This window comes from Bos taurus, chromosome 2, assembly GCF_002263795.3.
Source record: "Bos taurus isolate L1 Dominette 01449 registration number 42190680 breed Hereford chromosome 2, ARS-UCD2.0, whole genome shotgun sequence".
Lineage (NCBI taxonomy): Eukaryota > Metazoa > Chordata > Mammalia > Artiodactyla > Bovidae > Bos > Bos taurus.
In genome coordinates, this window is record NC_037329.1 from 18,000,677 (window position 1) to 18,013,603 (window position 12,927).

The window sequence follows — 12,927 nt, forward strand, 5'->3', positions numbered from 1 at the left end:
GTCTTTGTCGTTTCCAAGCTGATTTCATTAGTGCTCTTTTCATAACTGACTGAAAGAACCAGTTATTTAGGATTGAAACAGTGGTGAGGTAATTAAGAGCACAGACTCTAGGGTAAAACACAGCCACCTAGGAATACCAGCTCTCCAAATTATTGTATTCATGAATGGGGATTTAATCTATTAAGGGTATATTTCTTAATGACCCCGAGTCTCCATTTCCTGGTTCATAAAATGCAGGAAATAGAGGAAGCTAATCACAGGATAGCCCTGAGTACTGAATGTGAAGACACCCATGATTATTGTTGGGATTTCTGTTGGTATGGAGACATAATGGTGTTCTTGCAGTTTGGAGCAGAATTATCTTTATTTTCAGCAAGTATTTTTTCTGTATGAATTTCCATGTCAGATATTTGAGTAACATTCTGTTCAAAATAGTTTGCTAAGCTTTTAATTTAGTGGGCATCCAATCAAATTGTTTTTTTTTTCCTTTGGTTGAGACTCTAGATTTTTCCATTTTTACCATTTTAAATAACACTATAGTGAACATCTTTGTACATGAAACTTTTTTCTTTCTTTTGTATTATTACCTACACAAAAATTCTTTGCTTTCCATAAATGTTTTGTGATTATAATGCCACCAGTAATGTATGAATGCACCTTACATTTTATACTTTTTCAACATTTTTCACTTCCTCCTCACCTTTACCCCAACCCCTGAGGATGTGTCTCTTCTCCTGACTTTTGAAACACAGCCCCAAAAAATCATTGCTCTTTTTCACTCTTTGCTGCCGTCTACAGCATCTTTCCCATTTATGTTGTACATCTCCAAGTGAGCTCCACTTAAAACATATGCTCTCTTAAAGAGATACCCCTTTCCAGCTTTTCGTCTTCATGTTATTCTTCCTGAAAGCTGTTTCCACTCTCTGCCTCCTTCCACTTTACCCCTTCCTCCCACACCCACTGGAGTCAGAGTTGTACCCTCTCTTTCTCATTCCCAACCTTCCACTGGATTCTCTTTTGCTAGTAAGGGGCCCCCTACTTATTGACTCCTGCTAGATGATACTGCTAGTGTCGTTTTTAAATTCAAAACACCTCCCTTCAAACTCTTCTTTGCTTACCAAATGAAGTTCAGACTCAAGGTTTTCCAATGTTCTGGAACTGACTGTCTTTCCAAACCATTGTGTTTCTCCACTCATTGTTGGTTCCTGCCTCAGCGATCCCCTACCCCACACTCCCAGGTCTGCCTCTAAATTTTATAGTCATCCCTCATATCCACAATTTTGCTTTCCTCAGTTTTGGGTACCTAAAGTCAACCTCAATCAGAAAATATTAAATGAAAAACTCCAAAAGTAAATATTTTTTATGTTTTAAATTACGAGAAGCCATATTCACATAACTTTTATTACAATATATTGCTATACTTGTTATATTTTATTATCTTGTTATCAATCACTTACCCTACCTAATTTCAGAGAAGGCAATGGCACCCCACTCCAGTACTCTTGCCTGGAGAATCCCATGGACGGAGGAGCCTAGTGGGCTGCAGTCCATGGGGTCGCTAAGAGTCAGACACGACTGAGCGACTTCACTTTCACTTTTCACTTTTATGCATTGGAGAAGGAAATGGCAACCCACTCCAGTGTTCTTGCTTGGAGAATCCTAGGGACAGGGGAGCCTGGTGGGCTGCCATCCATGGGGTCTCACAGAGTTGGACACGATGAAGTGACTTAGCAACAGCGGCAGCAGCTACCTAATTTATAAATTAAACTTTATCATGGATATGTATTTACTGGAAAAAAGATGTAATAACATGTACGTAGTATTTTCTGCAGTTTCAGGCATCCACTGTGGGTCTTGGAATGTATCTTCTACACATAAAGCATAAAGGTGGACTATTGTACTTCACACATACATGACCTTTCATCTCGCTTATCTAAATTGCTCTCTCAAGGCCAAACCCAAATATCACCTCCTGCACAATTCCTTCCTTAGCTGTGTCACTCCCTCTTTGATCTGCACCAGTGCTCCTTCCTACCATAATCATCGCATATATCTACCATGATCATCCAGCCACTCTCCTATATTATAATGAGGAAACCCTGTTCAGTTCAGCATCCCACACAACATTTAACAATATGCTTTGTCTAAAACGGGTTGTCCATAAAGGTTTTGGCATTTATTGTAAACACCCAAAGGATTGGTACAGAAAAAAAAAAAAAAATCATTCAGTAGCTCAAAAAAGTTTGGTTTGGGTGGATATAGAAATGAGGAAGAGCTTCTATGGCAAGAGAAACAGGCATCAGCGTTGCCCTTAGGAGTTACAGCCTGAAGAAAATGCTGCCAAAGGATGTTAACACTTTACACATGTTTCTATGACAGCATAAATGTCTGGGTTTTGTTTTTAAGGTTGACTCTATGGCTCTCTTTTGCAGGAGTTCATGAAAAAAGCAGGCCTGGAAATCCCTGTCAAGGTTAAAATAGTGATAATAATCCTTTCTCTTTGTGTAGAATTTTTATATTTACAGAGAATTTTCATAAATATTACCTCAGTGTTTTCCAAATAACCTTGTAATGGTAATGTTTAGTTGTTGTTTTCTTTGTTTAAAAAATCAGAGAGTGTACAAATGCTTTATTTGAGGACACACTCAGTAGTGGTGGATCTGGAGTAGGATCTTAGTTATAATTCAAAATCTAGTATTCCTTCCACAACTGTCACTTTATTGTATTTTTTATTAAAGTATAGTTGATTTACAATATCATGTTATTTTCAGGTGGCACAGTGATTCAGATACACACACACACACACACACACACACGTATTCCTTTTCAGATTCTTTTTCCTTATAGGTTGTTACAAACTATTGAGTAGAGTTCCCTGTGCTATACAGCAGGTCCTTGTTAGTTATTGATTTTATGTATAGTAATGTATATATGTTAATCCCAACCTTCTAATTTATAGCCCCCACTACCCTTTCTCCTTTGGTAACCATAAGTTTGCTTTGCATGTTTGTAAACCTCTTTCTGTTTTGTAAATAAGTTCATTTGTATAATTTTTTTTCATATTCCACATATAAATGATATCGTATGATATGTGTCTTTCTCTGTCTGGCTTACTCCACTTAGTATGCTAATCTCTAGGTCCATACATGTTGCTGCAAATGGCATTATTTCATTCTTTTTGTGGCTAACGTTCCACTGCATATATGTACCACATCTTATTTATCCATTCATTTGTCAGGGGCCATTTAGGTTGCTTCCGTGTCTTGGCTATTGTAAATAGTTCTGTAATGAAGGTTGGGGTGCATGTATCTTTTTGAATTATGGTTTTCTTTGGTTATATGCCCAAGAGTAGGATTGCTGGATCAATTGATATTTCTTTTTATTTTATTTTATTTTATTTTTAAACTTTACATAATTGTATTAGTTTTGCCAAATATCAAAATGAATCTGCCACAGGTATACATGTGTTCCCCATCCTGAACCCTCCTCCCTCCTCCCTCCCCATACCATCCCTCTGGGTCGTCCCAGTGCACTAGCCCCAAGCATCCAGTATCGTGCATCGAACCTGGACTGGCAACTCGTTTCTTACATGATATTTTACATGTTTCAATAAAGACCCCTCCATACTGTTCTCCATAGTGGTTGTACTAATTTGCATTCCATTTTGGAATTAGGTATAGCGTATATACCAAAGCAGAGTAATTTATCAAATAACATAAACCAGTGTAAGTTTTAGAGTTGGAAGTAAGAGCTGAATCTCCCCAGTAAATGTCTGCCCAAATCCTTTGAGTTGATATAACATGTACACTTTGAGAAGTATGCCTGTTTCTTTAAGGCCTAATGCCCATGTTCCAGGTGGTATAGAGTATCTTCTGCTGCCATATTCTTGTTCATTGGCTAAGTCACATCCCTCTCTTTTTAACATTGTGAACTACAGCACACCAGGATTCCCTGTCCTTCACTATCTCCTGGAGTTTGCTCAAACTCATGTCCATTGAGTCAGTGATGCCACCCAACCATTTCATCCTCTGCCACCCGCTTCTCATCTTGCCCTCAATCTCTACCAGCATCAGGGTCTTTTCCAGTGAATTGGCTCTTCACATCAGGTGGCCAAACTATTGGTGCTTCAGCTTCAGCATCAGTCCTTCCAAAGAATATTCAGGGTTGATTTCTTTTAAGATTTAGTAGTTTGATCTTGCAGTTCAAGGGACTCTCTGGATTCTTCTCCAGCACCACAGTTCAAAAGCATCAATTTTTTGGTGCTCAGCCTTCTTTATAGTTCAACTCTCACATCCATACATGACTACTGGAAAAATCATAGCTTTGACTAAATGGACCTTTGTCGGCAAAATGATGTCTCTGCTTTTTAATACGCTGTCTAGGTTGGTCATAGCTTTTCTTCCAAGGATCAAGTGTCTTTTAATTTCATGGCTGCAGTCACTGTCCACAGTGATTCTGGAGTCCAAGAAAATAATACCTGTTGCTGTTTCCACTGTTTCCCCGTCTATTTGCCATGAATGGGACTGGACCCCATGATCTTAGTTTTTTTAATGTTGAGTTTTAAGCCAGGTTTTTCACTCTCCTCTTTCACTTTCATCAAGAGGCTCTTTAGTTTCTCTTCACTTTCTGCCATTAGAATGGTATCATCTGCATATCTGAGGTTGTTGATATTTCTCCTGGCCATCTTGATTCCAGCTTGTGCTTCCTCCAGCCCAGTGTTTCCAATGAGGTACTCTGCATGTAAGTTAAATAAACAGGGTAACAATATACAGCTTTGATGTCCTCCTTTTCCTATTTGGAACCAGTCTGTTGTTCCATGTCCAGTTCTAACTGTTGCTTCTTGACCTGCATACAGGTTTCTCAGGAGGCAGGTAAGGTATCTGGTATTCCCCTCTTATAACAAGAACTTTCTTCCTACTGGATCTTTGAACAACCAGTTTTAATTGGCAGTGAACTTTTATCAGCAGAGGAGGTAGAAAGGGGAGTGAAACCTTGAAATAACTGTGTAAATCACTTCATGGGAGTATGCTAGCCTCTTGTGGGATACATTTGCTGAAAGACTGCCAACTTTACTGGCCCAGGCTCTCACTAATCTTCACTTTGTACAGCAGGGAGATGTTTTAAAGTTGAATCTGAATTTGGAAGACTTCCATGATGATTGCATTGACCTACTAAAAGAACCAGCGAGAAATAAGCAGACAATATTCAATGATGGAAGCAATAAGGTAAAGAAATCCGTGTATCCTCAGATATTTGTTACTTTCACTACTTTCGTTTAGCATCATTGTGCATTGAAAAACAATGAATTGAAGCCTTATTATCTTTCTGAATCGTCCAGTGTGGATGCAAGTGAATGTCCTTTCCCCTTCTTTTCTACTCATTACTTAGTCTTTCTTCTCTCACCTGCGCTTTTACCTCAGAGTCTCTCCCATTGAATACTGGAACCATAGCATTTCACAGTGGCATTGGGACAGTCAGTCAAACACCACACTATTGCCCCAAACTTTTGTTTCTCCCATCCTTAACTGCCTTTCTTGTTGACCTTTCAATCCCAACTTCAAATTTTACTTCTCCCTCTTTATCATACCACCAAGCTATGATTTTGTTGTTTTACACTACCCATTGGAAATCCTTAATACGTGAAATTAGATTGTATCTCATTCCCATAGAATCTACTTCTAACATGATATTTCTAGGAATATGTACTAAAACATAGAATGCAGCTGAAAGATAAACACTAAAGTATTTATAGAAATGTTAAATTATTTTAAAGTCTATGCATTGCATATAAATTAAGCATGTAGCAAAAACTGCAAATACTCACAAAATGCAAATGCATTTCAAAAGCATTATTTAAATCGCATCATTATGGAGTTTCAGTATAAGTTGTTCACTGTCTATTCATAGCTCCTGGACTATAATTAGCTCTTGATTTTATGCATTGCCAAGTTTGCTCCCAGTGTTTGTCTCTTTCCCAAGGAACTGAAGGGACAAGCAGAGTCAACATTATTCTCAACTGCTCCCAAATAAAATAAAATATACCTTTTGTGGCACGAGAGTCTGAAAAATCTCCCTACTTATTGCCATCATCTAATGGAGAAAGACATCTTTTCTTAAACTAAATATGGTGTTTAGAACTTCCTTTTAGGTCCTTTCATGCAGGTTAAATCTATGTCAAGGTCTCATGCAATTATACAACCACCAGGCAGCAAGTACCATATTAAGTAAACTGACTTTTTTTTTTAGTGGGATGGCCTTGTAGCATTTAAATCCTGACTCCTCTCTGAGGCAAAGGACAGCTGCCAAACCTTAGCTGGACTTCAGTCTTGTATCAGATGATCTTTGGTTACTCTGGTTGTCTAAATCAGGTTTTCTCAACCTCAGTACTATTGACATTTTGAGCCTAAGAATTCTTTGTTGTGGGAGCTGTCCGGGTGCATTGTAGGGTGTTTAAGAGCATCCCTGGCCTCTGTGGGCTAGATGCCAGCAGTACCCACTCTCCAACTATTTGTGACAACCAAAAATTGTCTATGGAAATTATCAATGTCCCCACAGGAGCAAAATCAACTTTGACTGAGACCAACTAGTCGAAATAATAAAGAATAACATTAGATGCATCACATTTTCTTAACTAAGTTGCAAGAGATACTAAATTCAACATCATATGATTTTTTTTAGATTCTACATTGTCAACAACATATATCTGCTAAAATTAGAAACAAAAGCTATTGCTACTGAAACACACTCATTTATACTTGGTAAAAATGCCTTTTCTTGCATTTCTTGGAAAAAAATCAAAGGAACAGATTCCTTTTATTTTTCACTGAGATTTATTTTCATTGAGAAATCATTTTTATTTTAATATAAATTAAAAGACATGATAGATCATCAGCTATTTAGGATAAAAATGAAAATCCATGATTACAACTGTCAAGATCTTTCATTGACCTCATTTCGCATATGCATTCTGGCACAACTGGCAAAGTGAAAGGGTGGCAGTTAATTTTCTCTGTTAAACAGTTCAATCATATTTACCCTCTTATTGTCTCTATCATTTGCGTTATAAGTCCTATGTAATGAGTTCCTAAAATGCCATGTGGGAAGATAACCAGAAGCACCAAATAAAAAACTTATCTGAAAGTCACTGCATTCAATTCTAATACCCTTACACAATGTTATTTTTCTCCAAAACATTATTTGAGTCAGAAAGAACAATTCCACCAAACTATTACAAGAATGTATTCATCACAGGATTTCTTTCCTGGAGATAGTAAAGCGCTTCTCATTTTTCTGACTACAAAAATGCAGCTGGTGAAATTGGGCCATTCAGTAAATGCAGTGCCCAATGTACTGCTAACTGATCAGCGGTGGTTATTCCCTAAGGTGAGCTCCTGCTGCTGCTGCTGCTGCTGCTAAGTCGCTTCAGTTGTGTCCGACTCTGTGCGACCCCAGAGACGGCAGCCCACCAGGCTCCCCCGTCCCTGGGATTCTCCAGGCAAGAACACTGGAGCAGGCTGCCATTTTTTTCTCCGATGCAGGAAAGTGAAAAGTGAAAGTGAAGTCGCTCAGTCATGTCTGACTCTTAGCGACCCCATGGGCTGCAGCCTACCAGGCTCCTCCGTCCATGGGATTTTCCAGGCAAGAGTACTGGAGTGGGTTGCCATTGCCTTCTCCCCTAAAGTGAACACTGAAGCTAAATCCACAGGAATATCTGCAAACCCCTAAGGTTAGGCAGAGGCACAGAGTATAACAGCCTTGCCTAAAATCACAGAGCTATCTAAGACTTGAATTTACAGTTACAGAATTTTAGTACTAGAAGGAATTTAACAATCATCTGATCGAATCTCATTTTACAGTTGAGGAAACTGAAGCCAAAAGAGATGAAATATTTTGCCCTCCAGAAATCACATAAAGTAGTGTCAGAACTGGGCTGGCTGGCACCCCAGTTCTCCTGAATTTCAGCCATGTAACTTTTTTCACAAGACCAAAAGTGAGTTCTAAGAAACTGCTGCATGCAAATATAATAAGTTATTATGTAATGATACTGTAGATTCCCATGCCAAATTTTTTCCCACTTGCCATTCATCTGTTACACGATGATTAATAAAGGAGTAGCATGGAAGTACTTTCATAGCACAAAATTCAGGGGAGTGCTTTTATCAAAGTGAATGAGGACAGCCCCTGGGCCTTCATCCACTAATCCTGATCACCTGGTTGGAGGAATAAAATGTTCTTGAGACACTTGCTTTGGCAAAAAAATGGAAAGGGCAAAAGTGTTCTTCACCACCTTTCTGTTCTCTCTTACCTGTCCTCCCCAAATTCTCAAAGGTACCAAGTTACCCCCTGACTGCTCAAATCCCCTTCCAAAGGCCTTTCCCGGAAGTGCCTTTCATAGCCCAAACCCTGTGTTCAATATCTTTCTTTATCCACTTCCCACTTAGCTTCCTTAAATCTGATTTGTCCCAAGAGAAGGTTATCTATTGTGGAGATATTTTAGAAGATAAAGTCTTATGGTGATCACTTAAATTTCCCACCTAGATGGCTTCCCACCCTATGAACCTGGACAATCTGTGCTATACATGTAGTTCAACGGATATGCTACTGCTACTGCTAAGTCACTTCAGTCGTGTCCGACTCTGTGCAACCCCATAGACAGCAGCCCACCAGGCTCCCCTGTCCCTGGGATTCTCCAGGCAAGAACACTGGAGTGGGCTGCCATTTCCTTCTCCAATGCATGAAAGTGAAAAGTAAAAGTGAAGTCGCTCAGTCGTGTCCAACTCTTAGCGACCCCATGGACTGCAGCCCACCAGGCTCCTCCATCAATGGGATTTTCCAGGCAAGAGTACTGGAGTGGGGTGCCATTGCCTTCTCCATCAACGGATATAATATATCCCTATTTTCTCTCTTCCAAGATGCTCACTTTGTTTGCCTACATGGTGAAGTGAAGAAGTGAAGTGAAGGGAAGTCGCTCAGTCGTGTCCAACTCTTTGGGACCCCATGGACTGTAGCCTACCAGGCTCCTCCATCCATGGGATTTTCCAGGCAAGAGTACTGGAGTGGGGTGCCACATGGTAGTGATTATAAAGTCAAGTGATAATGTCCATCAGTGAAAATGAAAGTTCAGAAATCCTGACAGAGATAACATATGAGGCTATAGATTGAGGATTAAGTAAAAGTTAATTGCTCATTAGATATGAAAGTGTTTTGAGATCTTTGAGGGGAAGAGTATAGAGAGAAAATTAGAGAACTTAAAGACAAGATCACAATCATTCATATATTTAGAAGATGAGCAAAAACGGAATCAACAAAGACAAAATTGAGAATGAGCTATGTTTTGATGCAGTAAATCAGAGTTTCCCAGCCACTTTGCCAGAGCTCATCAGATTAATGCAAATATACCCTGTCTTTGCTGAGATACATGGATTTATCTACCTCTTTCTATTAATGGCAGTGGGTCCCTGCTGGCTTAGGTAGTAAAGAATTTGCCCACAATTCCAGAAACTCGGGTTCAATCCCTGGGTTGGGAAGATCCCCTGGAAAAGGGAATGGCAACCCACTCCAGTATTCTTGCCTGGAGAACTCCACTGGCAGAGGAGCCTGGTGGGCTAGAGTCCACGGGATTTCGAAGAGTTGGACATGACTGAGCGACTACACTTTCACTTTTCTTTTCTACTAATGGCAAAACATGGCTTTATGGTGGATAAATGTTAAAAATAGCTGGTATATGTGAATGTTTGAAAACCATTTTTATAAAGGAAAACTAGTAGACCCAGGAGACAATAGCTTATTGAGTTCTAAAATGGATTTTTATAAAATTGCATAATGACTTTAAAACTGAAAGCTTATTTCAATTTGAGAATAAAGATAGAAGTGCCAAAAGCTAACATGATTTATGCAGAAAAACTTGTGTTAAACTCACCTTATTTTGCTTTCTGAGATGATTATTTAATAGAAAATTCTAGGTTTGTGCCATAGACAAAATTTATTGTGATTTCAGGAAGTCACTTAATTAACACATTCACAATAGCTCTCTTAAGGTAAGTGGAGAAATGTGAACTGAACGGGCATTCAGTCAGGTTATAGTTGTATCCAAGAGTGTTAAGTATTTCATCAGTATCAACCTGGAAGACAGTTTGCCTTGCCCTGAGGAGACAGCTTTGTACTAAACTCTGCAATGTTCAACACTTTTATCAATAGTTCAGTTGAGTTCAGTCACTCAGTCACGTCCAACTCTTTGTAACCCCATGGACTGCAGCATACCAGGCTTCCCTATCTATCACCAACTCCCAGAGCTTGCTCAAACTTATGTCCATTGTATCAGTGATGCCATCCAACCATCTCATCCTCTGTTGTCCCCTTGTCCTCCTGCCTTCTACCTTTCCCAATATCAGGGTCTTTTCCAGTGAATTAGTTCTTTGCATCAGGTGGCCAAAGTATTGGAGCTTAAGCTTCAGCATCAGTCCTTCCAATGAATATTCAGGATTGATTTCCTTTAGAATTGACTGATCTCCTTGCAGTCCAAGGAACTCTCAAGAAGTCTTCTCCAACACCACAGTTCAAAAGCATCAATTCTTTGGCATTCAACCATCTTTATGGTCCAACTCCCACATCCATACATACTACTGGAAAAACTATAGCTTTGACTAGTCAGACCATTGTTGGCAAAGTAATGTCTCTGCTTTTTAACATGCTGTCTAGGCTTGTCACAGCTTTTCTCCCAAGGAGCAAGCATCTTTTAATTTCATGGCTGCAGTCACCATCTGCAGTGATTTTGGAGCCCAAGAAAATAGTCTCTCACTGTTTCCATCGTTTCCCCATCTATTTGTCATGAAGTTATGTGACCAGATGCCATGATCTTAGTTTTTTGAATGTTGAGTTTTAAGCCAGGTTTTTCACTCTCCTCTTTCACTTTCATCAAAAGGCTCTTTAGTTCCTCTTCTCTTTCTGCCATAAGGGTGGTATTATCTGCATATCTAAGGTTATTGATATTTCTCCCTGCAGTCTTGATTCCAATTGTGATTCATCCAGACTGGCATTTCACATGATGTACTCTGCATATAAGTTAAATAAGCTGTATGACAATATACAGCCTTGATATACTCCTTTACCCATTTGGAACCAGTCTGTTGTTCCATGTCCAGTTCTAACTGTTGCTTCTTGACCTGCATGCAGGTTTTTCAGAAGGCAAGTAATGTAGTCTGGTATTCCCATCTCTTTAAGAATTTTCCACAGTTTATTGTGATCCACACAGTCAAAGGCTTTTGTGTAGTCAATGAAGCAGAAGTAGATGTTTTTTTCTGGAATTCTCTTGCATTTTCTATGATCCAGTGGATGTTGGCAATTTGAACTCTGGTTTCTCTGCCTTTTCTAAATCCAGCTTGAACATGAAGTTCTCAATTCACGTACTGTTGAAGCCTAACTTGGAGAATTCTGAGAATCAAAACTGCAATTCAGTAGTCCTGTATGATTCTTATAAAAACGAAAGAATTACTAATAAAGTCACTTTCATAAAAGCATAGCATATAGATCAAAGAGATGATGATTCCACCATTATGTATATTATATATGTATGTATATATGTATGTATATGTATGCATATACATATATACATATGTATATATATACTGTGTGTGTGTATATATATACATATGTATATATGTGTAGATATATACAGTATATATACACATATGTATGTATATATATATAACAAGTTAAGCTGGATTGGAAGTCAGGGGTGGGACATTCCTAGTGGGTTTCCCCAAATTTCATCTCTGATAAGACAGACTTGGCTTCCCAGTCACTTGGGTGCACAGCTGAACAGCACAGGCTTCCCAAACAGAGGTTTTCATGCCTTAGAACTAATGTGGATGCACCCACTTGGTGGAAGGCATATCCAAAAGAGAGAGCCTCAGAGAGACAGAGCTGACCATGCCCAGTCTCTTCTTCCAAACCCACAGCTTCATAAGTCAGTTCCTTCCTAGGGGGAGTATGGAGTGAGGGGATGAGCCTGGAGTTTTACCCAAATTTTTCTCCTTAGCCTGTTGCATAGGCTGCCCAAAGAAGTCATTGAAAAGTTGCCTGCCCTCTGCATGACCCTCAGATTAACAAATGTGCTTGCTATCCTATGGAGTTATTCTTAACATGAATAAAGTATCAAATTCTTTCCCAGGAAAGCACTGTTTCAGGAAAAAGTATTCAAACAGGGGCTCTCAGAATGGCCTTAGAGGAGATTCTTAGACTATTTTTGGATCAAAGTCACTGTGAAAAGGAAAATAAGCATTCCAGTTTCAGGAAGAGGTGGAAAGAAAGAGCTAAGCTGTCATAGGAAAACCAAAAGAAGGAGGGACATTCCGTATGAAATATGTGTTTATTTAGTAACTTTTTTTAATTGAAGTATAGTTGATTTACAATGCTGTGTTAATTTCTGCTGCACAACAAAGTGATTCAGTTATACATATATATACATGTATCATTTCCATTATGGTTTATCATAGGATAGGGAATATAGTTTCCTATATACAGGAGTACCTTATTGTTTATTTGTTCTCTGTGTAATAGCTTACATCTGATAAACCCCCTCCCAATCCATCTCTCCCCTAACTTCCCCCTACCGTGGCAACCACAAGTCTGTTCTCTGTATCTGTGAGTCTCTTTCTGTTTCATAGATAAGTTCATTTGCGTCATATTTTAGATTCCACATGCAAGTGATATTGTATGGTATTTGTCTTTCTCTTTCTGATTTATTTCATTTAGTATGGCAAAGTTTCTAGGTCCATCCATGTTGTTTCAGATGGCATTATTTCACTCTTTTTTTAAAATAGCTGATTATTCTTCTGTTGTATACATATGTAGCACGTCTTCTTTATCCACTCCTCTGTTGATGGACACTTAGGTTGTTTCCATTTCTTTGCTATTTCCGTGTCTTTG

At 38.9% G+C, this 12,927-nt stretch overlaps 1 protein-coding gene across 4 annotated transcripts in view; it reads left to right on the forward strand.

The window, feature by feature from the left end:
- The window catches only part of CCDC141 (coiled-coil domain containing 141), a 226,536-nt gene that overhangs the window by 201,459 nt on the left and 12,150 nt on the right, over positions 1-12,927 (forward strand). For 2 of the 4 annotated variants that reach the window (XM_024975528.2, NM_001242308.2), the window contains one exon: positions 5,109-5,225. The exons of the other annotated variants lie outside the window; for them this stretch is intronic. In XM_024975528.2, coding sequence (XP_024831296.1) covers positions 5,109-5,225 — 117 coding nt within the window. The remainder of the gene's footprint in view (positions 1-5,108; positions 5,226-12,927) is intronic. 4 annotated transcript variants of the gene reach the window in all.